Source organism: Gavia stellata, chromosome 14 (genome assembly GCF_030936135.1).
Source record: "Gavia stellata isolate bGavSte3 chromosome 14, bGavSte3.hap2, whole genome shotgun sequence".
Taxonomy (NCBI): Eukaryota; Metazoa; Chordata; class Aves; order Gaviiformes; family Gaviidae; genus Gavia; species Gavia stellata.
The window spans coordinates 1530625-1554560 of NC_082607.1; the positions used below are offsets into that span (position 1 = coordinate 1530625).

At 59.0% G+C, this 23936-nt stretch overlaps 1 protein-coding gene across 1 annotated transcript in view; it reads right to left on the minus strand.

The window, feature by feature from the left end:
* Positions 1–23936, minus strand: part of EFNB1 (ephrin B1) — a 51051-nt gene that overhangs the window by 15702 nt on the left and 11413 nt on the right. The window contains exon 2 of the mRNA XM_059824473.1: positions 3694–3971. Coding sequence (XP_059680456.1) covers positions 3694–3971 — 278 coding nt within the window. The remainder of the gene's footprint in view (positions 1–3693; positions 3972–23936) is intronic.

The following is a 23936-nucleotide window of genomic DNA, read 5'->3' on the forward strand; positions in this document are numbered from 1 at the left end:
GGACAGGAGACTCCCACCCAGACACCAAAGGCAGGGACAGAGGCAGCTGCAGAGACCAAGGACAGAAGAAAACACAGCCTGCCCTGAACCAAAGTTTGCCACGGAGCAAAACACCCAATTCCCAACTTTTCTGCACTCCCAGGGCCCCGTCGCGGGGACGGTGCCCCACGTCCTCCACCGAGCCTCTGTCTCCAGCATGGACCTGCACGCAGGAGCTGCCGCATCTTGTTCCCTACGAAAAGGCTTAGGAAGAGGCATTGGCCCCGGGAGAAAAGATGCTTTTAGCGAAAGCCTGGGGCTGGCACGGAGGGGCTCGGCGCGAGGCTTCGGAGAGGATGGGGAGAGGTTACGTCCGCTTTCAAAAGCCTTTTTCATTGCTAAGCCGAGGGCTGGGGCTGTGTCCCTCCATGATAAAAGTGGCCCTAAACAAGGCTTGGCATATCCAAGGCAAGGGGGGGAGCGGCCCTGAATGGGGAGGGACCCCGGGAAGCCCCCCGGCTCCGGTGGGGAGGTTTTCCAGCCGCCTGGGGAAGGTGGGGGGAAAGCGGCACACGTCCCGCTGCCGCCCCGCTCCCCTCCGCTTCGGCATCGCTTCCCCCGGCTTAGGGCCGCCAGCAAGTGAAAAGGAAGAAAAAAAACCTTTTGTGTGTCAAGGCAAAGCTTGGGGAGAGGGAGGGGAAGGGGAAAAAAAAGGGGAAAAAAAGAAAAAAAAAAAAAGACAACATGTGGGTGGTCTGCTCGGGAGACTTTTGACTTTGTTTTTTTGGCTATTTCATTTCTTGGCAGAAAGAGCTCCTGGGGCTGCTCGGCAGAGGGTACGGCCAGATCACAGGAGCATCCTCGGCCCACCCAGGGGCCAAAGTTCAGCTGGCAGCGGCCGCTCGCTCCCAGCGCCGAGGGGGCTCGCTTCAAAGCGCAGAGGAGTCAAGAGAAATTAAAGTCAGAAACGGTCTGAGCAGGGGGCAGAGGGCACTGCCGGCCCCCCGAGGAGAGAGGGGGGGGATGCCACAGGGATGCTCCGAGCACCCCGCTCACCACATCCCTATTCCGGCCCTGTACAGGCTCTGAGATGCTGCAATGGGAGACTGGGAAATAGAGGATAAATAGGATTTTATGGCTGTCTCTAGGGAGATCCCCTGTGCCTTGGGATGAAAGCAGGACTGCATTATGAATATCAAAGAAAATTTTAGATATGGGAGAAGATTCCCATTGCTGGGAGCAGAATCATACAAAAAAAGATTGGGAAAAAATGCAATGAGTTTAAAAGCCTCAGCCAAACCTCCGACAGCAAAGCCGGCACAGCGCAGCTTGGAAAATCCCGTCTGTGCATCCCGTCGGAGCTGCAGCGAGCCAGAGCGATGGCGACCCAGGTGTGCTGGCAGCGGTGGAGGGGAGCTGGCACTGGCTCAAAGCCATGGGGGCCTTTGGGGAGCCGCGTTTGTACTCGGCAGCGCGCCGTCGGCCGCTTGTGAAAACGCCACCGAAAGCTACGGGCGGTTGATTTAACTTAAGCAAGAGCTTTCGTGTGAAATGCAAAGTAGCTCCTTAAAACTTGTGCAATTCAGAGCCTGGCAAATCCTCTGCCTGCACCCTCCTGCCAGACTGCGTTGCAATGCGAGGGACCCCACGTTCCCCCTCCCCGGCACTTTGTTATGCTCCTGAGCTTGCTCTGGAGAACATATTTGTCTTTGGGGGCTATTTCCAGCCCAAGGGTCCCAGGGGATGTAGCAGCAGGGCACGAGGCGGGACCCCGCTTTCAGCCCTCGTTAGCTTGACGACTGTGCCGCTGCTTGAACTTGACCCCCGAGCACGGAGGAGCCGCTGACCGAATGCTTCAAGATGTTTGCCTGAGATACAAAAGGCAGACAGACCCACGGCTGTGCATTCAGCCCCTCTCCCCCCTCTTTGCTCACTGCAGGGAAAGCTTGCTGTTGAATTCAGCCTTGCATCAGCCGAGGGACAGCAGAAGGGCTGACCTTTCGGGGTCCCAGAGCCATCAGGCTGGTGCCAGCCCTGGTTACTCGTGGTAAGGGAGGTGGGAGCCGGCGAGGGACCTGTGCCAGGGCTTTTGGCACCCCCAGCCCATCCCCGGGGCGCCTGGGCTTGCAGCCAGGGTTGCCTGCACCCCCGACGGCTGCAAAGTTGGTGACCCCACCTGTGCCCCCCGGGTGACAGCAGGCAGATGGTCCCAGAACCGGCCAGCGAGGGTGGCAGAGCGATGGGGGCTCTCGGGAGAGACCCGCCTGCCAAACGGTGACTCAGCCCTGCGCAGCCCGCGGTCTCTGCCGGCACCGCTGCCGTGCCGAGCAGGCCGAGCAGGTTGTTGCACCAGGTCCTCCCAGCCGTCACCCCTCCTACAGCCACGCGGTGCTGGGTGCAGTGACCAGAACCCCCCGCGAGCCCCTTCGCCACCACCCCGTGCTCAGCCAAGCATTAAGAAGCACTAAGCAAAATTTACCACGAAGGACGCAAGGGTGGGCTCAGGGCTGACCTGCCGGAGCCCGTCCCGGCTGCTTTCTGCGCACCGTCTTTACTCTAATTATTCTGCAGCAAAACTACAGGCAGCCCCAGCCCCAGGGAAGGCTCGCTGGGGAAATCCAGGCTGGCAGCATCACCACGGCACCGCGCTACGGCAGAGCACCTCCTGCCCCCAACACCCTCGCCCGCCCCCTCCGAGGCCAAAGATTTCAGGCTAAAAATGCATTGTTTACCGACTGGAAAGCACCAGCTCCCACGGCTCGGCGCTCGCCTCCCACGCGGGCGGCTGACCTTTGTGCCAGGCCGCTCGCTGGCGAGCCCGCGGCACGTGACGGCGAGAGGAGATGAGCCGCACGGCCACCGTGCCCTTTGCCGTCTGCTTCGCCACGGGTTCGCACGCGATGCGCCGAGCCAGGCGGAAACAGCGAGGCTGAGGAGAAGCCGAGCAGCGGAAGAGCGAGCTGGCAGGCATCGCCGAGCCCAGTGTCGCCAGAGCAGCTGTCGAGGGAGGGCCGAGCTCCCCGGAGTCCTCCCTCCATCCACGCCAGGGCCGGCACTGGCAGACGCATCCCCGTGCAATGGTTCCCTGCGTGCACGGACCACAGGCTGAGAGAAAATTCAGCCCTCCCTCCCTCTCCCCTCCACAAAGCCATGCTATACCGAGAAACACCACGACCAAGCCAGTACACAGAATTTTACAGCCATTTTGACCACAGCGAGCACTGGGCACCACTGGTGGGGAAGCGCTGCTGGGGCTGCTCTCAGAGGCAGCGCCCAGGGAGGAGGACGAGCATCTTCTCAGTCAACGTTCCTGCCCATCCTGACTGCCCCACCACGAGCTCCCCAGGGCAAGCCATACAAGAAATGCTCTGCAGCACCTCCAGCCTCGGAGGAAGATGGCAGCAAATAATAAGATCCAGACAGGCGCTGCCCCTCCGTGCCGGGGCTGACCCCGGCTGGGGGACGTGCTCCTGCTCGCGGCCGCAGGCAGGGGCAGGGCAGAGCAGGGGGACAGCACAGCAGCCAAATACAGGCTGGTGACCCGCTCGGCCAGCGGCACATTCCTCCCCCTTCTCCCATCCAGCGGGAAATATTTTCCGTACGTGTCAGCTCTTTGCACGGGCCAAGTCGCGAACAAGCGCCTGGCGACACTCTCCAGGCCCTCGCGGCCCCCCCGAGCTGGGGACAGCGGCGAGGAAGAGGAGGGCGACTCACATGTGATGAAGTAATCCTGCTGCCGCTTGAACTCCAAGCCCATGTAGTTGGGGCTGAACTCCTGAAACTTGATGGTGAAGCGGATCTCCTGCTCGGGCCGGTTGCATGTCACCAGCACGTTGGGGTCCATGACGGTGCTGCAGGCATCTGCCTGGTCCTTCTTCACCAGGTACAGCTTGTAGTACTCGTAAGGCTTGGACGGCTCCGCCTTGGGGCAGATAATGTCCAGTTTATCCCCAATCTCTGGGTAGATGACCAGCCCCTTCCCAGTCATGAACCTGGAAGAGAGGAGGACGAGAGGTTAGCTACACACTCGAGCGCAGGCAGTGGCGGCCACGCCAGCCCGTCCCACCCCATGGAGAGCCCCGCTTTCACACCATTTATTTCATGCTTAAACTGTGCTGCTTCCTCTCCACAAGACGTTTTTTGAACACCAAAATAAAGTTCTCCTCTTCATTCACCATCACTGCACGTGCAAGGAGCCGGCACAGGCTCCCACCGACAAAAACGGGGGCTCGCGCAGTTCAGTCCCGCTCCCCTGTCCTCCCGTCGCAACGAGGGTGAGCACCCTTCCCAGACACAAGCCTGGCACCCAAAAGGGAATGGAGTCTTCCCACAAAGGGCTGCAGAGCAGGAGGGCTGGAGACGCCGCGGCTCTGCCCGACGGCCAGGCAAGGAGCTTCCTGCAGGGACAGGCGATAATTAGGCATGGGGAGAAGTCCTGACAATGGGGCGCGGGGAGGGATCCCTTCCACGCCCCGGCTCCCCGAGGAATTCCTGTCCTTAAATGGAAAGGAGGGAAGCATCCTGCAGGACAACTTCTACCAAGCCAGGCTCAACGACGTGCCCAGGAGCGTGGGAGGACCGGATGGAGCGGAGCAAGGAGGGAGGAAAGCTATTTGGGGCTGGAAGGCAGGGCATTGCGAATGGAAGGAAGGCAATATGCTGATAATTAGCATTCAGATTTCATTATTGTGGAGCAATACCCTGATTTTTTTTTTTTTTCAGTGTGAAGTAGAGGATTAGAGCAACAAGGAGGGAAGCAGCAGAGCATCTACTTTGATGTAGGCAACTAACGCGTTCTTGATGGAAGATAAGGTGGGAATGGATGTTCCTGCAAAGCTCTCTCTGCTGCAACTCCCTCCCGTAATTTGGGCACGGCGAAAACAAAAGCGTGTGCTTCGGCAGGCTGCACGGCTGCGGCGTGCCCTTCCCACCCCCGGGCACGGCCAGTCCCTGCCCCGTCCCACCCCAGCGGCTGGACGGGGGGCACAGAGCCCCGAGGACACGTTCTCCCCCCAGCCAGCTGCACGGGCTGAGGCTGCAGGCTCCACGGAAGGAAGATCAAACACACAAGACCAACCTGCTCCGTGGCTCTGGTACAAGTCTTAGCAAGAAGCCAGGGAGCTGAAACCAGCGCCCGAGCAGCCCAGGCTCCAGGCCTCTGGCTGCAGAGCCCCAGCAGCTCTGCACGCCGACCGACCAGGCTGGGAGGAGCCCGAGCCCTCGCACACCCCGATGCCCTTGGCAAGGGCTCCGGAGCTTGGTGCCAGCTGTAACAGCGGGAGGAACAGCCAGGACAGACAGACAGACATCAGCTGCACCTCTCTGCCAACTCGCTGGGTCGGAGCGGGGAGCCCCAGCGCCCGCCCTCGCCCAGCCCCAGGAGTGGAGGCAAGGCACAGGGACAGCGGGTACGGTCCCCTTCACCCGCACTGCTCCCAATGTGGGAGCTGAATTCAGGGGGGTTATCTGCCCCATCCTCCCTGCTGGGCTGCGGCTCTGCCTCCGCCACGCCGGCTCCAGCGGTATCCGAAGCAGCACCGCGGCCACGGGGCAGCAGGCACGGGGGGCAGAGTCGGGATCATCCCAACCCCGGCACCACTGGTACGGCAGCTGCGCCTTTGCCACGCAGGTTTGCGGGAAGCAGTTAAGTTTTGTAAAAGTCATGAGTTCTGGAGGAAGGCGATGCAGCAGCCTCACAGAAGAGCAGGAAACTTAACCCCTAAAGGGCCTGTGCAGGTGGGATGCTGCACCACGCTGCTGGCACAGCAGAGCCCGGCTCCATCCCTCCATCCCCGGCGCTGCCGGCAGGTGAGCTGCGCTTCACCTAAATGGTACCAAGTAGGTCAGCTGGCCCCCGGCCAGCACGCCGCTTCCAAAGCCTTGGGAGCGATAAAGGCTTCCCCCACCCACGGCCGGAGCCCTGACGCAATCCCAGGAGCCGCAATCCCAGGAGCCGTGTAGCAGGAGATGCAAAGGAGCCCCTGCCCCTCCCTCCCCTTGCTCACCCTCCCCACCCCACGCCAGGCCGCAGACATGCGGCGCAAGTGAACACTTGCACGCTCGCTCACGGGTTCCCACCCCGAGAGGCAGCTGGATCCCACACTCGTTTCTCCACGGCCGGGCTGAGTCAGAGGCTTTCTGGCACAGGACTCCCAAGTGACTCAAATTCCCTCCTCCGGCCTCTGCCAGCTCCCTCCTGCCCAGAAGATGCCAAACAGGAAGCCACAAACAAGTCAAGCAGATGTCTTGCAACGCCGGAGCAGGAGGAGAAGGCTCCTATCCGTCCCCCATCTCCGTAGCAGGAGGACCTATCACACCTCCTCGGCCAAAGCCTTGGCCAACACCTGCAAGCCGACCGGTCCATGCGACACCAGCCTGCGCCGACGGCACGGCCGTCTGGGATTAGGTCAAGCTGATTTTTAAGCAGGGGAGAGGCCGTGAAGCAATCAAGGGAGCTGAGAACATCCCAGCACCACATCCTGCTGGCACGTCATCCCAGAAAATTCAGAAAGAAGTCCTATGTTTGTTTTATTTGTTTCAAGGATAAAATTACGGGCTGAATTTCTTCTGTGAAGGCTCAGTCTCGGCTTCAGAAGCACACAGCTTCTGCCTTAGCCCGGGAACATTTTCCAGATCTCCTACACGAACATCGAGCAAGACAGAGCTACCAGCCAAAGCAGGCAGACCCCCATCGCATGCAGCGGCAGTGCTGCACGGGGCTTTCGGGGTGCTCCCTCCAACCGCTGATCCCTGCCAGCCGCACTCCTGCCCACACACACGTTTTACCCTTTGTCCTCCAATTTCCCTGATTTTTTCTCCTCCATTTCCCCCGTAGCATCCTCCCCCTCTTTACTAAAAGCAGGGCTGTTCTGCAGCCGAGAGGCCGGGCAGCACGAGCGGTGAAGACAAACCGGAGTGTACGCCTTCAAAACCCCTCTCATTGCTCTTTGAGCTCTTAAACACACATCGAGACTTTTTTTTCCCCAAAAAATTTTGCTTTGTCTCAAGCAATAGCTTATGACGGCCATCCCAGGGAAGACTGACAACTCAACAGCATGTGAGAGGCCAATTCTCCAGAAAATTCTCCTTTAAAGTACAGAAGGTGAAAAGCAACATTTATCAGAAGAACAGCAGAGAGAAAAGCATCCAAAAATTGTCGCAAGTTGCCCGTACGCAGTATTACAGCAAGTTCTGGGTATGAGAAATTTTACTTCAGAAGGACTGTTGAAGGCAAGAAAGAATTACACTCTTGACTTGTCTTTAAAAGGACACGTCTTAAAATTTATCTTAACTGGGAAGAATGAACAGATCTCCTCGTAAATTAATAGAGAAATTCATCGTGCCCTCAGTGCACGTGCTGTAAGTTCGGGGGGGGATCTGCTGTGTCCTCCATCCATCACGGTTTGATTTCCCTGTTTTAAGGTGGGGAGGGCAGAAAAGAAAAATCAAAATTCAACTCAACCTTAATGCTGAAACTAAGACTGACACCAGCACAATAACAGGCTCTGGGACAGAGCCCCAGACACACACTCAGTTAGACAGTTCGAATTCGGGCCGGCGGAGCTGCAGGGCACCGAGGACAGCTGCTGCTCCAAGCCACAACCTCCCGAAAGCCCAGTTTCCGACGCCGCTCCTGCGACGCGAGCGGACCCCTGCCCACCGTCCACCCCGGCTCAGCACGCCCCTTGCAACGGGAGGGAGACAGACCCACCACCAGTGCCCCATCGGTGACTGCCTGGCGCTTTTGGGGCTAATCCTGCACGACGTGTGCCGGAGCCCTGCCGTGGAAGCCCGCGAGCAGGCACCCGGCACCCCAACCGCCCGCGGCACCCGGCGCGGTGCCCGCACACATGCACCTTCCCCCCGACTGCTCTCCTCCACTTGGGAGGAGGATGGCGGCTCTGGCTTTATTTATTTAGCGTTGGTACTACCACCAGTTAGCAGCTCACAGACAGCATCTCAGCATCCTTTCTCCTGGTGTCGAAGGCGGTGGGAAAGATTAACTACAGCCATTAAAGTTTAAAAATAAAATTTTTTTGCTGGTGCGGCAAACTGCACCCAGCTGAGCAGAGCGTGCCGGGAGGGGAGCGCTGGCCTCCAGGCCGGTCATCACCAGCTTCATCACTTAAAGCCCCTCAAGGTGAATTTTGGGTGGGACCTGCGGCTGCCCACCCGCAGAGCCACGCCGGCCGCCGAGGAGCATCCCGGCCAGGCGTCCCCGCCGCCGCACCCCCAGCCCCCAGCTCCCGGCCCCCAGCTCCCGGCCCTGCAGGTTCCTTGGGAGCGATCAGGTGGCGGCGTCCGATTTCCTCATTGTTTCGGGAGGTGTTTTCTGATGGGAAAGGTGAAAAGGGTATTTGTGAGCCTTGTAAACCGATTCCTCCGAGTTGGGTAAACAAGGGGAGCTCTGTTGGCAGCGGGATGCCGGAGAGACAGGATTAAAGAGCAGCCTCTCCCCTGCCCCGAGCTGGGAGGGGACCCCCGACCCGGGAGGGGACCCCGGACCCCCTACGGACCAGGCAGCCCCCCCTCACCAGCACTGAGGGCTGGTTTCCCCTCAGGGGTCCAAAAAGCTCCAGTGGGACCTGATGGAGTGACCCAGGGGCGACAAGTGGGACCCGCTGGAAGGGCCACGGACTCGGCCAGTGCCCGGCGTCAGAGGCGGCCACCCCGGCATCACGGAGGCGGTTTGCTGCCAGAGGAAGAGGAGTGGGGTGATAAGAGATGATAATCCCTCAAAATATGCAGTGGGGCTACCCGAGGTCGAGGGCAGGATCACAACCCTCGCGTCCCCAGGCTGTGCCTAGGCAGGGAGCTGAAGCCACACCGCGGCACCGGCGCGTTCGCCGGGTGAGCACAGACCAGCCCCTTGGTGCCGGCTGCCCCTTCGGTTCAACCCCGACGCAGCCGGGCACAGACCCACCCGACGGCTCCGCACACCGAGTGCAACGGGGAACCCTGGTGCAACCGCGGGCAGAGAGACACTGTCCTTCCGCCGGCAGCAGAGAAGCTCATGCCTCGGCTTCGAGGAGGAGCAGCCGCGAGGGAGCGTGGCGGGGCTCCCAGCAAACCGCCTGCCAGATCACAAGCCCACGGCTTCCCATGGGACACCAGCCACGACGAGGAGCTCCGGCAGCACCGGGGTTCCTGCAACCGGCAGACCCCAATGGGCATCGCAGGAGGATGACCTGCTCCATCCCACCGCTGCTAGAGGCTCAACAGAGGGGTAAGAAGGAAAACCATGCAAGTTTGGTTGGAGCAAGCTCAGGACCAGTGTGGAGCATGATACCTCCCTCCTCCACACACGCGCACCACGCAGGCTCCTCTGCTCCGTGGGGACAGGCAGGGGCTCGCGGTCTGGGCCACGGTTAAACGCGGACGAGCTGACCCGTTCACAGCAATAGCTGCAAACACAAGTGTCCTACAGATACGGCGTCTGGCACCTTTACAAACAGCCTAGCAGTCCTTCAGCTCCTCCTGAGGGAGAACGTGACCGGTAAATTGCTTGAAAAAGTAATTTTTTGAAAGAATGGGTTGACGGACTATCAAACGACCACCCACTCTCCCCCCAGCCCGGGCACTCCTTGCACCATGTGAGCTACAGAATCTTTGGAGCAGCACCATCTTGCCCCACATCTGAGAAACACGATGCACCTCACCCTATTTCAGGCTTTGCAGAAAACAGAACAACATTTAACAACAATCTCCTCCTTGGAGAAGATGCTCTAAAGCATTAATGCTGACATACATACAAGATGACATATGCTAAATGCTGTTTTCTTCAAAGAAATCCAAAAATAACTGGATCTTAGAAGGAGGACATCTACTTCTGGGAGCGAAGGCTGCAAGAAGGCTGCCGATGCCCGGCAGAGCGAGGCGCTGCGAGAGGAGGGCAGTGATAACCGAGGTGCATACGGCATTTTCTAGTATGCAGGAGCTGTGTGCGTTCGCCTGGCGCCTGGGCAGCTGAAGGCCACGTTGGCACAGCTCTCCATACCAACAGAGCCTACGGGTCCTCCCAGCAGGACCACGGCTCCCGCGGAGCCACCGCAGCTCACACCAGCTGGGAACCCCCTCAGAAAAGGGACAGGGAACAGCCAGCGGCTCTGCAAGCTGAAGAGATCCAGTAAAAAAGCCAAAACTCCATGTACAAACTGGGTGTGTGCTCCTGAAAAACACTTCTGAAACCTGCCAGAGCTTCACCAAAGCCCAACTCCACACGAAATTAAACGCCTGCCTCTCTCTGCCTCGTTCTTACTCGCTTTTCTGGGACACAGCAGCACCATTTCCCAGCAGCTGCCCAGGCACAGGGGACTCTCTCTGCCCAGGACACCCTGGGCTAGAAGAAATCCATCCTGTCCCCAGAGGAGTCCTCCAGACCCCCCGACGCCGCAGAGCCAGGTCACGCTCCGGCCATCGGAGCGTCCCTCCAGAGCTTGCGCTCTGACCATCGCTCCAAAGCCCCTCCGGTGCCGCCCAGCCACCTCTATGTTTGCCAAACCCCGTATTTTCACCAAGCAAGAGACATCGAGGGGTTTGTAGCAAATACCGGGACCCTACTTGGGTGGTACCCTTACAGCACCGCGGCTGAAATCCAACAGCATTATCAGACAGGGACAACCGCACGGTCCCCTGCGAGCTTGAACCGAGAGCATCAGACATCCCATGTCACGGGGACAGGGACAGGTTTTCCCGGCGGTACCCCAGGCAGGGCTGGGCTGCCCGCGGACACTGGCGCAGCAGCGGGGGTCCCCGGCCAGCCCGGTGGGACACCGCAGCCAACCACCCAACTCACTTCGCCTCTGGAGAGCCGAGGACAACTAAAACACAGGAATTACATACTTAACCCAACAACCCACCTCATCCCAGTACACCGTCCCAGTACACCAGCAGCATCCACAGCCCTTTCCTGGACCAGTGCCGGCACCCGAAGGCACAGGACCCTTTCTCCTTTTTGACTCCCGTTAAATTCTCGGGAACAAAGATATCCACGAAAGGAAGTTAATTACAACTTAAATAAAAAGGTTCCCCGCTCTCGTCTGCCTCCCATCTGTATCTGTCGCCTTCTCGCTTGTTCAGTCGAGTTATTCATCACCGCAAGAGAGGGTAAATAGGAGCACACGAATCCCCATGCTTTTAAATCTCCCTTCTTTTATGTGCTCTTCTATTATTAGTCTCCTTTAAAAAGAGCCTTCGATCTTTTTTTCCCCCCTGCTAATCTACGTATAATTATTTTGATTGCCCTGCTGCAGACCTCTTCTATTTCTGCTGCGGCCTTTCGGGGCCGAGGCGGTCAGCACAGAAGCCAGCAATTTCAGGTAACTCTTTCTGAAAACAGCCTCGTAATTCCTTCGCTCCCTTGGCCTCCGCTGCTCAGGGATATTTTTCAGCTATTCACAACGGCACCTTCCAGCCCCCCCAGCTCCTCGCCGTCCCCTTTTTCCACATCTCGGGTTTAATGAGGCCCATTCAACCCTCCCAAAGACAAAAGGCCCTTCTCGTTTCCAAACGGATTTACACGACGCATCAGTGAGGCATAAACGGGTTGCCACGGCAACCTGCACCCTGACACACACACCCCCCCGGGAATGCCATTTTCTGACGCCACTGCTCCCCAAAACCCCCCTGCTGCTCTACTACCAGCTCTAAGGCTGGGCACAGGCTGGTAAAAACACCCACCCCACCCAAAAGTGACACACCACACCACACCCCCCCTCCCAGTTGCCAGGGATGCCATTTCTTGAGATGAAGTTGAAGGATGCTCGAGCCAGGGCCCCGCCGGCGCAGGCACCCCGGTAAGCTCTGCACCGTGACCGACTCCAGGTCACGGTCAAGCTGGGGTTCAAACTAAGCGGAAGGCAAGGAAACACCAGCTGGGGCGGGAAATGAATCCAAAATACCCCCCTCTGCCTAGAAAGAGGCCGACTTGGCTCCCAGCATCTCTCCGCGGGGAAGCCGGGGGGTTTGGCGATGCCAGGAGGCCACTCCAACGCTTCACACAGAGGTTTAGCAACCACGAGCCTCACGTTCAACGCCTTGTACCGGCACTCTCCCCAACCAGCTTCCATCCCCGGAGGCCCCGGCTGGGAAGCAGGAGAGATCCCGTCATGGCTCTCGGAGCTGCGTTCCGAAGTTGCCCAGTCGCTGCTGTCACTCCGAAGAACGAGCCCTTACAAAATGAAAAGGGGGCGGCCCAGCTGTACCTGATCAGCAGACGGAGAGAGACCAGAGAGAACCTGTTCTACTATGAAAACACACACAACCGCGGTGTCCTTCCGCAGCGGGAAGCCAGGAGCAGGACCCAGGGTCCCGCGGCAAACCTGCAGCTTGGAGAAGGGTCTGGTCTCCCCTCCTCCAGCGCAGACCCCTCTCCGAGAGGAGAGGAAATCCAGAGCAACACCAGGCAAGGGCCGACTCAAAGCTTCACCCGCTACCACCACCCAGCATCCTTCCGCTAGCGGAGGTGCTCTTCGGCCAAAAAAGCCACCCAGCAAGCGGCAAGGCAGCCCCTCCGTAGAGATTCTTCTTCTGACCCGGGGGTGCCACGGCAGGGCAAGCCCAGATGAGGGGCAACTCGCAGAGGTCACCAGGGAAAAGGGACGATCCCCACAGGTCTGCTCTGCCCTCTGCGCCGGCTCTCCTGCCGCCAAGCTCGGGAGTCTGCTCTGCTCCCAAGGGCCTTTGGACCAGGCGGTTCCGGCAGCGGTTACACCGAGGTTATCGCCAACCAAGAAGCAGCCGAGCAGACGAGGGCTCCAGCCACCGAGGGAGCTGCAGAAAGCGGGTCAGAGCCAGGCTTCGGGAAAGCAGGCATGGGCGCCGTGGGGTGCCGGCCACACCTCGGTGCCCATGGCCAGCGGCTGCCACCACGGCCGCCGGCAGACAGGGCCGGCCCCGGTGACTCAGAGCCATCCTGCGCCGCGGCAGGGCTGCGGGAAGGGCTTCCTCACAGAGCTGTCCAGGTAATTAGAGCGTGGCAAAGGTGCGCGTCGCCGGAGAGCATCCAAGCCCCAGACTCGCCACCACCCCCAAGGAGGACGGGCGATGCAGACCCACGGCGCTGGCTGACCATGGGTGGACACCGAAGCACCCAGCCGGGCAGGGAGGCCGGGGAGACAGCTCTGCCGTCCCCTCCCGCGGCAAGGACCAGCAGGTCCGCGTTTCCAGCCGCCTCTCCTCCTGTCCCGTCCCAACCGCGGCCCGTCGGCCACCCACAAACACCCAGCAGAGGTTGGGTGGCTTTGGGCTTCATCCCGCAGCGGCCAGAGCGTGCACCAGCGATAGCAGAGCCGCTGCAGAAACCGCCGGCACGGGGCCCCGCCATGCCACGGCTTGCCGGAGGGGGGTTCCTGTGCTGGCCCTCGATGCCCCTTGCTCGGGATAGGGATCTTGGGGCTTTAATTACCTCCCCACAGCACCCTGCCCGGGTGCTCGCTGCCTCCCCCATGGCTGGAGAAGACATGTGCGGGTGGTGGGGTATGACCGGGGACCCCCAGCCTGCCACCGAGCTGGGGCCGAGTGCTGCCAGAGCGAAGCGCCCGCAAAAAGGTGAACGTTTTCCTTTGTCCCCTCAGGGGCTCGACCAGGATGCGTCCCAGTGCTCACCTACCACTCAAAGGGATGGCTGCCAACCACTCCAATGCCCCATGGAGGAGGAAGAGGAGGAGGAGGAAGGCTCACAGCCCTTGCAGGAGCCAGGCGCTGATGTGAGCAGCCATGTGCCGCTCCATCTTCCCACCTCCGTGCAGCACGCCGTGCGTTCAGAGGTTGCACCCAAACCATGCAAACAAACGGTATTAATGCAAACCCTGCGAAGGGGGGTGGAAAAAACAAAAAAGAGTTGGTAATTGAGGGAGTTTGGAGGAGATTTAATTGGGGCCAGAGCACTGGCGCAGGCTGCTGCTGCCACCTGCAGCGCTCTCCGCAGCCGGTGGCATGCAGCTCCGGGGACCCCGGGCTCCCGCCAGCGCCGGCCCGGGGCGCAGACGCCATTTGGGCAGAATAAGGAGCATCGGGAGTCCCTCGGGCTCGGCCCCCGCCCCACATGCACCCCTGCAAACTCATTATTTTTCAGCACAATAAGCAACTCCGCCAGCGATGGAACCAAGGGGTCGGCCAAAAATTAAAGGGGAAAAAAGCCATATTTTCTCCCTCAAGTAATATCGTCCCGCATCTCCCTTCGGAGAAATAAAGACAAGCCGAGTTATCTAATTAATGCTGTCAAGAAGCGGGGAGGCCGGGGCCGGGGGGGCCTGCCGGCAGCCCACAAAGGCGGCGTGGGGAGCGGTCTCCCCGCCGCCGCCGCCGGCATCTCCCGTCAATGGGGCCCCACGCTGGGAGTGAGGTAAGAGGGGATTCAAAGGGGGGTTTGTCAGGGGTTTTGTTTTTGAAAACGGGGGAGGGGAAGGGGACAGGGCTTGACAAGAGCTGACAGACAACTGAACAAAACCATAAGGGCCATGAATGGCAACACGGCTCTTTAATTGGCGTAGGAATGGAGAGAGAAGTGAGACAATGAGGCGCGGGCAGCGGCGGCGGGGGCCGAGGCGCGGGCAGCGAGCGCTCACCTTCTGCCTGCCCGCACTGCAGCTCCCCCAGCCCGGCTGCCCGTCCAGAGGTTGGCAGCTGGATGCTGCAAGCGGGATGCTGCAGCCACGACTACCACCCCAACAACCCCCGAGGAAACAGGAAAGCAGTAAGGAGCGGAGCCTGGCACCCCAGCAGGCATTGCAGAAGCCAGACAGCACCAGAAGCGGCACGAACCCAAACCCCGAGCGCGGGATGCTGCAGATATTAAACGACCCGACGGAAGCGGATCAGGTTCCCCGCTCGGCCCCATGTGTTTTTCAGCTTTGCTTCGGTTTGGACGCTCGTGCCCTGGCTGCAGCCCCGCTCATCCGGAGGACGGGGGGCCAGGAGGGGGAGAGAGGGAGATGCAGGTTAAAAGGGAACAAGGTTGGATCAGCAGGGTTCCCACTCCTTCCCTGACCCCTCCGAAATAAGACGGAGGAGATTTTGTCTCCCGGTTCCAAAGCAAAGAATTACTTTGGCAGGGGACGCGGCGGCGGCTGGGCGCCCACTTGGAAGGGAAAGCGGCAGCGGCAGCGGCAGGAATATGCCCAAGGAACCCAAGAGCAAGACCTCCCCGCCAAGCCCGGCTAATTGTCATGCAGATTAATCCCCAGCCGGGACAGAAAGGAGGCAAACTGCAGCCCCCCCGTAATGCAGGGTTGGGGGGCACAGGGGAAGGCAGGGCTTGGGGGGCTCAGCCCACCAGACCTGACATCAACCCCGGCGTTTTCCAAAGATCCTCCCCGCTCTCACCTCTCACTTTTCCAACTCGGCTGGAAAAACGGAGAGCTGAAAGCAAACAGCCAAGAGATGAAGTTACAGCCTGCGGTTAGTCCTTGGGCGAGAGGAAGCCCCTTCCCTCTGTGCGCCCCATCCCTGCACCCCAGCACCTGACACCCTGGCTAACCCTGCACCCCACAAACCTGTCCAGCCCCAGCCCTGGCTGGGAGCCCCCCAAAACCAGACACCTCCCCACGCTTGGGTCCCCGCGGGACTGCGGCTGGGCGTGCTCCTGCACCCCAACCCGGCCAATGCCACGTGCTGCAAGTCGCTGCTGCTGCACCCCCAGGGGTACAGGAGGGGTCCCCAAACCCCTCGGCTCCCCACTTCACACTATGCCAGCCGCACACAGCCGTACGGCCGCCTCCAAAGCAAGGGAGAGGGGCAACAGCCCCAGCTGTTTTTCTGAGGACTTCCACAAAAATAAAACCCGTGCCTGCCCTGGGGAGCCGCAGCAGCGGGGACCTCACGGTGTGCCAGTGCCTGCGCCTCCATCCCCGGAGATCCCACCCAGGGCTGGGTGACAGCCCCCATGCGCCGACCCCGCTTGCGAGCAGGTCTTCGGGAGGGCTGGGGCTCAGGCTCGCCCTGGGGAAGCGATGCTGTGGTTTGAAGGATTAATCGCAACATTAGGAACTGGGCAGGGAGAGGAGAAAACCCTGCGGATGGTTACCCGCAGCCCGGCTGCGGGATGCCCTGCCCTGCACCAACAGGTCTCCCGGGTTGCGCCAGCCCTGCCGGTGGCGGCTGCCAGCCCGTTCCAGCCCGTTGGTCCCTGGGGAGCAGCGTCACCCCTCGCCGCGCCGCCGTGACTCACGGCACGGCCCTTTGATCTCCCGGCTCCCAGATGTGGCCAAACGAGTTCCGTCATTCTGGCGGAGTCTGGAAGTGCCATCTTCCCAGGCAGCTGCAAATCACCATCCCTCAGCCCTCGTGTCATTACCGGGAACTCGCTCGACTGCAGCTGGCCTTGTAACTTACTAAGACCTTCTTAACCACCCCATCATAACGAAGGGCATGCACACAACCACCCCAACAGCTGTCCACGGCAGCCCGCAATCCCTGCCCCAGTAACCAGGTCACCCAGTATTCCTCACCTCTGAGTCAGCCCTACCACCGTCACGGCCGTACAGGACCTTCAGCCCCACACCACGGGGGTGGATGGGTCTGGTTTGGGTCTAGGAGAAAAAGCTAAAGATGAGTCATAGGACCTCAAAAGGTTATTCCTCTCCCCCCCCCCGCCTTTTCCTCCTGCACACAAACTGCGAGCGATCACTGAAGCCTGGCGAGCAAGCTCTGCAAGGAAGCGTGAATCCAGCCTCTACCTCAGGCTGTGCTCCTGGACGTCACTCAGCGGGGAAGAAAACTGCCCATTTCTCCCCCAAACCTCTTCCGAGTGCTGCCCACATTCCCTCTTTACTGAGAGGTCCTGTTCAGGCGCAAAAGCCCCCATTTTCTATGTTATCTACAGCCTGCGGCAAAGAGAAAGACCCTGCTAATGGCTTCACCACTGGAAGGGGCTGGGACCCCCTGTGCTCCCCCCTGCCTGCCCCTCCACTGCTCCCAGTTTACCCAGTTAAGGGCTGGTCGGCACAGCGGCAGCTGAGAGAGGGGCCGGGAGAGAGGCCAGCCCAACACAAGAGTGTCAGGTTTAAGCCTCTCCTCCTGCCGAAAGAGATCAGGCTCGTAATTGCTTTTATTTTTAGGCCAGAGACGCGTACGGCTGAACTTTAATAAAATGTACAACCTCCTGCTGGGAAGAGAAGGGGAGGAACCAGAGGGCCCATTGCTGTTTCGGCTGTCGCGGATGCTGCCAGACCCGGAGATCTCGGACTGGGCCTCCCCTCCGGCCCCTGCCCCTTCTCGGGGACGTCCCCAGACCCTGCCGGGACACACGGCCCCTGCACCCAGCGGGGGCTTTAACAAGGCGCTACGGAAAGCCCGGGGTTTAAACCTAAAAATAGACCAGCCCTTGGGGCTGGGGAGGAGGAGGAGGGCAGAGCACCCAGCCTGCCGCCCCGCTCCCCGGCCACCCTCGCTCCAGCGCCGGCCCGACGCGCAGCAGTTTCCAATTGCCCGCGGACGGGGAGCGTTCACAATCCATCCCCCCCGAGACGAAAACCTCCGGCTTGCCACCCACGCGCGGGGAAGAACGCTGACGAGATGCCGCAGGAGAGACCAAAGTCTCCCCCCAACCACTTCCTCCCCCCCCCGGCTCTGCTGCCAGATGCGATTCCCCAGGGCCTTGCCCCAAAATCCCGCTAGCTCAGGCATTCCCGGCTGCGGTCCTCGCCCCACCGCACGCTGTGCCGCCGGGCTGGGGACACGTCCCCGCCGTGCCACCGCGCCGGGAGCAGGAGAGGGCTGACGCTGCCAACCTTTTTATCGCAACGGGGAGTTTGTTGCAAAGCACCCGCCGCACGCAGAGGGACGCTGGCACCCCACCGTCCCCCGGCATCCCCCCAGCCGCACAGCACGCGGAGCCGGGGTGTTTCAGGGTGCCGAGAGGATGCACGCTGCCGGCAGCTGTGTGCGGAGGGCTGCAGCCTGGGTGGCACGCTCGCTGCCGCTCCCCAACACGCAGCTCATGCACTGGAAGCGACGGGAGCTGCGGAAGCAAACAGAGCTCGAACGCCCACCTTGCACGCAGGCAGGCAGTGAGGGTTTCAGGGCACCCACCAGGAAAGGGGTTTTATTTACCGTGCCTTAAAGAAAATCCCAAGCGAGCACAGGCGCCGCTGAAGAACCGCCCCGGTCCTGCCCTGCAGCCCCCCGGACCCAGGCAGGACTCACCCCCACACACACATCCCACGACCTGCCCTCGTTCATCAGACCCCAAATCGCCCGCCCGCGTCCCCGGGACCCTCAGCTCCCCCTCCCCTTTCTGCCTCCCTCTGCCAGCTCACGAAAGGCCCTTCTGAAGGGCTCCAGCTGTCCAACGAGCTAAACTCATTTTAGTCTTGCTTTGCATTTAAGGTGCTTTTTCTTTTTTTTTTTTTTAATTTATTAAGGAGAAAGTTCACAACGTTTGCAGTGACTGCGACGCACTAATTTGGAACTTACTGCGGTGCCGACATTGCATTAAGTATTTCTGTCAACCATGAGGACACACCATGTCTATGTAAGAAATTACACTAGCAATTATAGCTAAAGAGGCATGTAAAATTTCAAAAAAAAAATCTAATGTATTCAGAAATGATAACTGACATTCTTATTAGGATTAATCTAATTTTAGTAGAGTCATTTATATCCTGCCTCTGGATAAAAAATGAATTTCAATTTTAAAACCTGGATAAAAACTGGCATTTAAAAAAGTACTTTTAGAAGTCACCCTGCATGATTAAGCGTGATGATAATATGAGAAAGCTTAACAAAAAGCTTTGCCATTAAAGAAGATATTTGTTAAACAAAACAGAAACAGATATTTATCAACCCAAGCAGACTATTTCGGGCTAACTCCAGACCCGGCACTGTCGGGTGCTGCTTGTATTTGCGGGTTAGTGGAGAGCAAAAGGGCCAGTGGAGATAACGGGGATGGGCCAGGAAGGTGCTCGGAGCAGAGTGTTGCTTCTGGATGCCGGGAGCACGGGACGTATCCTGCACCCATGAGCAGGGAAACGCCAGGCAGCAGCAAGAGTGATACTGTCCATCTGTAGCCTGGACAGCCCCCGTCAGACATGGACGGGGAACAACTGCAAAGCACGGAAGGGATTCAAAGACTGGGAAAAACAAAGTTGGGTCCGTTTAGCTTATCCAAAAAGAAGAAAAAAAAAAAAAGGACGAGATTTAACACCAAGGTCCTTCGCACGGAGAAGCTATGGGGCACTGAGCTTTGCTTTGAGAGCGAGCACGCGGGCGGGCTGGGGCTGCTAACGCCGCTGCCGTAGCAGAGGGAGCTCAGCATCACCCACGCCACCCCGGGAGAGCGCAGGCTCCTCTGCGGCGCTGGCACGGGTTAGTTGTCTTGCAGAAAAATGCACTGTTGGCCTCGTGCGCTGGTCTCAGTACTGCTGTAACTCAACGGAAATTGATGGTTTGAGTGATAAAGGTCCTGGCAGCCTCCATTTCCCAGAAGAGAGCACAAGGAGACTCTCTGCTCCCCTTCCCGACCGACCCAAGAACGCCTTTCCACAGCGCACCCTTCCTGTTACGTGTATCTTCAACAACAACAAAATAACCCCAAAAAGCCCATGTCATTCACAGGACCCAGCTACCCCACGCGAGAAACCAGCTGAGATGCCTCCTCCAGGCATGCCTGTCGCTCCGCGTCCCCCCTGTCCACATCCTCCGCGGCAGCGGTGCCGCCACGGACGTGCCCACGAACTCCACGCGCCGTGGTACGCCGACTAGAAGATGTTCAGCCAGCCCGGGATGGGGAGGACAGGGAGGCAGGAGAGCGTGTGGGGACAGGACAGGACCGGGGAGCCTGCTCCCGGCCAGGGATGGGAGACAGGGCACCCAGCACCAACCAGGGCTGGACCCCGCTCCTCTCACCCGCAGCCCCCCAGTTAGAAAGACGTTAAGCGCATAGGCAAAACGCAAAATGATTTAAGAATATGTGGAAGGAGTCAAATGCCAAAGAGGAAAAAAAAAAAAGTCCTGGGCTGATTATTTTATTTTCTACTGACAGTTTCAGCCACAATGGCCAATAAATCCCGATTACGGATTTTAAAAATGCTTCCTGCAGACACTTGGACCATCAAGGCAATTCTGGGCTCCCATAACTCCTGGTTTATGATGGTCATACATGTCAACTCTTTGCAGAGCCCAGCATTTCAATAAAGATGACCATAAACCTAGATTAGAGATTAAAGAACTGACTCACAAGTTTGTCAGAGGAAGAAACAAGTTTCCCTGCAATTGCCTCACTATTTTTACCGACTAACAGTTCGGGGTTTTTGATGGTTTTATACCAGCAGTAAATTTTCGGACTGCCGACAGCTCGGTGTGCAACGACAACCACCCAAGGAAGGCGAACGCGGCAGCGGGGAGACGCAGGGAGGACGCGAGCCCAGCCACGGGCTCAGCCGACAGCACGCAGATGAGAAGTGACAGGTCTCCTCTTGGGCGACCCATCGCCTGCGACGGCACAGGGACGCGGACACCAGCTCCGACCGACCTTCCCGGTTCTCCCCTCCCAGCCCCCCGACCTGTCAGACTTCTCTCCGGGGAGCAGCGCTGTCCTCGTTTCTCCTCCTCTCGCCTTGGCAGGGTCAGTAGCTGCCAAGCAGAAGCACGCAAGCACACGGGAAGGCGACAGGAGACCGGTGACCCCCCTCCGAGGGCTCCCCGCCGCCGGGCAGGACCAGGGGGCCGACGTGCACGGAGAGCATCCCCGGCCCCCCGCCGCCGCCTCTCGCCCCCAGCTTGTCAAAGCAGCAGCGACAACCGCGACGGAGACGCCTTTTAAACTATAAACGCCGTGCATTTATTGTGCTCTTGTTTCCTGGATGAATACGCTGCTTCCTTTTAATAAGTGCCCTCTTAGGAGAGGGAAAAGGGACAAATAAAAAAGCAGCAGAAAGGAAGGAGGATGACTCAGGGCAAGGCCACATCTCCATGAACGCGGGAGAGCTGCTGAGACAGTGCCAAGGACGAGGGCTGGGATCAAAAGGACGAGAGCGGATCAAACACGCGCCCTCCCCGGGGAAGGGAACAGTTTGTGGGAGCTGCCGGGGGGAGGAAGGTGGGATGCAGCCGTGCCCTCCCGGCCACCCATGGTTTGCCTCCTTGGGTTGCAAGAAGCCATTTCCCTTTCCCAAGATTCAGCCGCTACTTTCACATTTTGAACAGGACTCTACAATTGCTTGATTTCGTTAAGACGTGCCCACGGGGCTGCCCCGCACCGGGCCACGGGTGGTTCTGAGGATGGGGAGGACCAGTAGGAACTGTGGGTGCAGCCAACACGAGATGAAAAAATGCCCTTTTCCCCAGGAAATGAAAGAGGCGAGCCCAGAGCTCAGCACGCTGAAGGGGGCCGGTGCCCTTTCTGCCCGTGTCTCTCAAAGTCTATCAAAAAGTCCCATTTACATCAAAATGCCCTTCCAGACATGCCTCAGTTTTACTTTTCCCCTTTCATCTCCTTCCACCCTCCCACCCCACCTCGCAGCCCTATTGTACTCGCAGCATCTCGCACGGTGGCGAGGGCCGAGCGGGCTGCCAGAGTGAAAGAAACAGGAGAGAAAGAAAAAAGCTCTAAACTAAGGGAGAAGCCGGAATTGCTCCTGGTCCCGCTCCAGCGGGAACCGTGACCCCCTCTCCTCCCACCCGCTGCTTGGCGGCTGCCCCGGGGGGACGGCACTGGCCGTGTCCCCACCACGGGGACAGGGACTGGGGCTGCCCCAGCCTCCGCTGCCGCCCAGGCTTTCCAGTCAGGCTCCGGTAACCACAGATGGTTTTAATGAGCTTTAACAAAAGCCCCGGGCAAGGGTTGCAGAATTCGCAGTCCTGCACTGCTCAGCACCCTCCCCTCAGCATCGCCGCCATCCCGGCCGAGAGGCATTCTGCACACCCGGCTCCCAGCAAGACAGCTACTGGTGGCACTGGGACAGCCCAGCAAAGCGCTTTGGGCACTGGCACGACCGTGCATCCCAGCTGGTGATGAAGTGGATCGAGTTTAAGTCACTCCCTCTTTTCCAGCTCAATCCTAAAAAACGCCAGGGGAGCTGGAACATTTCCACCCCGTGCCAGGCTCTCCTCTGCCAAAGCCGTGTCCCACCTGCGCTCCTTGAACCATCAGGATTTAATGAGCTGCTTTCTTCTCCCAGCCCCGGCAGCACTGCATCCTCGCTAACCAACTTTTGCAAGACCCTTGAAAGCGGAGACGCTTTCCCCGGGACGACCGATTGACATCCAAGCCCAAGAGCGAAATCCACTCCAGGTTACGCCAAGTTCACGTGAGCTTTAATTCCAGTCTAACCCATTAAAGCCCAGCTTCAGCAGTGCACAATCCCGATGTCTGTCGCTGGGCTCTGTCCACCTCCCCTGACACGGAGCTTTTCCAGTCCTCCCTTCCCATTGCCAGCACCTATTTTTAACCCCAAGCATTATTTCTCCCTGGGTGACTTCAGACGCTCTCCGGGGACGAGACGGAATTGCTGAGCTGGTACCAGGCAAAGTGACTCAACTCTCACCTTCAGAAGCACTACAGGAATCACAGGAGCAGTAAATTTTCCTTCGTTCACATTTTCCTTTCTCCTCCCCACTAAGCTTCGTCTGGGGCTAAAAGCAAGGGAAATTGCAGGGAAATAAAATCCGTGTCCCATCAGCAAGCAACACGACGGCAAGCCATTCTGCTCCCGTTTCTTCCCCAGCACCTTTACTATCAGCTAGATTTACCTCTTGCAGCTACCTTGGGAAAAATCCTGTATCAAAGCCCATTGCTGGTGTAAATCAAGGTCAGAACTGTAACCTTAAAATAGGTCTTAAAAGTCGAGACTCCGATCTACCAGGCAGGGGGAACCAGCTCGCTAAACGTGCCGAGAGAGGCACGCATCCCCGGTGCAAAAGGGAGGAGGCGTTTTCCTCGCGGGGCCCTGGCCGGGCTGAGCGCGCCGGATGACAACGCTTCATTACTCCCTTTCAGCTGGTCCTCCCGGCGCTGCGCAGCAGTAATTAACAAGAAGGTCAGCAGCGAAGCCCTTCAAGAATCTCTACCTTCAGGGGAGTTTATCAAAACAACCCACCATTTGCCTTCTTCCAATTCATAAAGTGCGTCAACCCAACGCCAAGCGCTCGGAGACGTCTCACTGCATGAGCAACATGTGCGCTGCGTTAGCCAGATGTTTACAGTATTTGGCATTAAGAACCAATAAATAATCGTTAATACTACTGCTAGCAATGATGCTCTCTGCAAGAAAGCCCGGATGCCAAAAAACACGGTGTTTATGGCAAAAGCATCCCGAGGCGGTGCGAGCCGTGGGGAAGCCGGGCACAGCCTGCTCCGGTGCGGATCCGGGAGAGCCGCCTGCCGCGCACAATGCAGCCGGCGCTGACAATTCCGGATTGCATCCCCAGTCCTGCAGCACTCGGCATTTCTCATAAAGCCCCAGCTCGGGGGCTGGCGGAACCGGGAGAGCCCCAGCCACAGCTCACAAGCCGGCCCGCTCCCATGTCCGCACAGGACCGCTCCGGCCGCCGGAAGATGCAGTGAAATCAAGAGCCATCGCAGGCTGAGCTGTTTGAAAGCGCTCGGGCCAGCCCCAGTTTTTGGGCTGACTCCCGGGTTTTGCTCGCCGGAGCTGGCAGGGCGCTGGAACACACACGGCCCCAGCGACGAGGGGAGGCAGCATCTGGAAGCAATTATCCCACCGCTCTTGTATCTGTCACCCGCTCCCAGTCCTTGTGTAAGGAAACCATTCGTACCATCAACAAATCTCTTCGTCTTTAACAAACTGGGAAAGGGATTCTCACCCCCCTCCCCGACAAGAAGCAGGCAGCGGAGGCTTTCCCAATGGAGAGCACAGCGTGGGCAAGGTCCCTCCTGCCAGGTCACAGGGTGAACTGGGTGCACCACGGACGGGCACCTGTGGGTACCTTCAGGAGAAAGCGCTCTCGGATAAGAAATACAAAAGTTTCTCTGCTCTACATGTACACTGGTACACTGC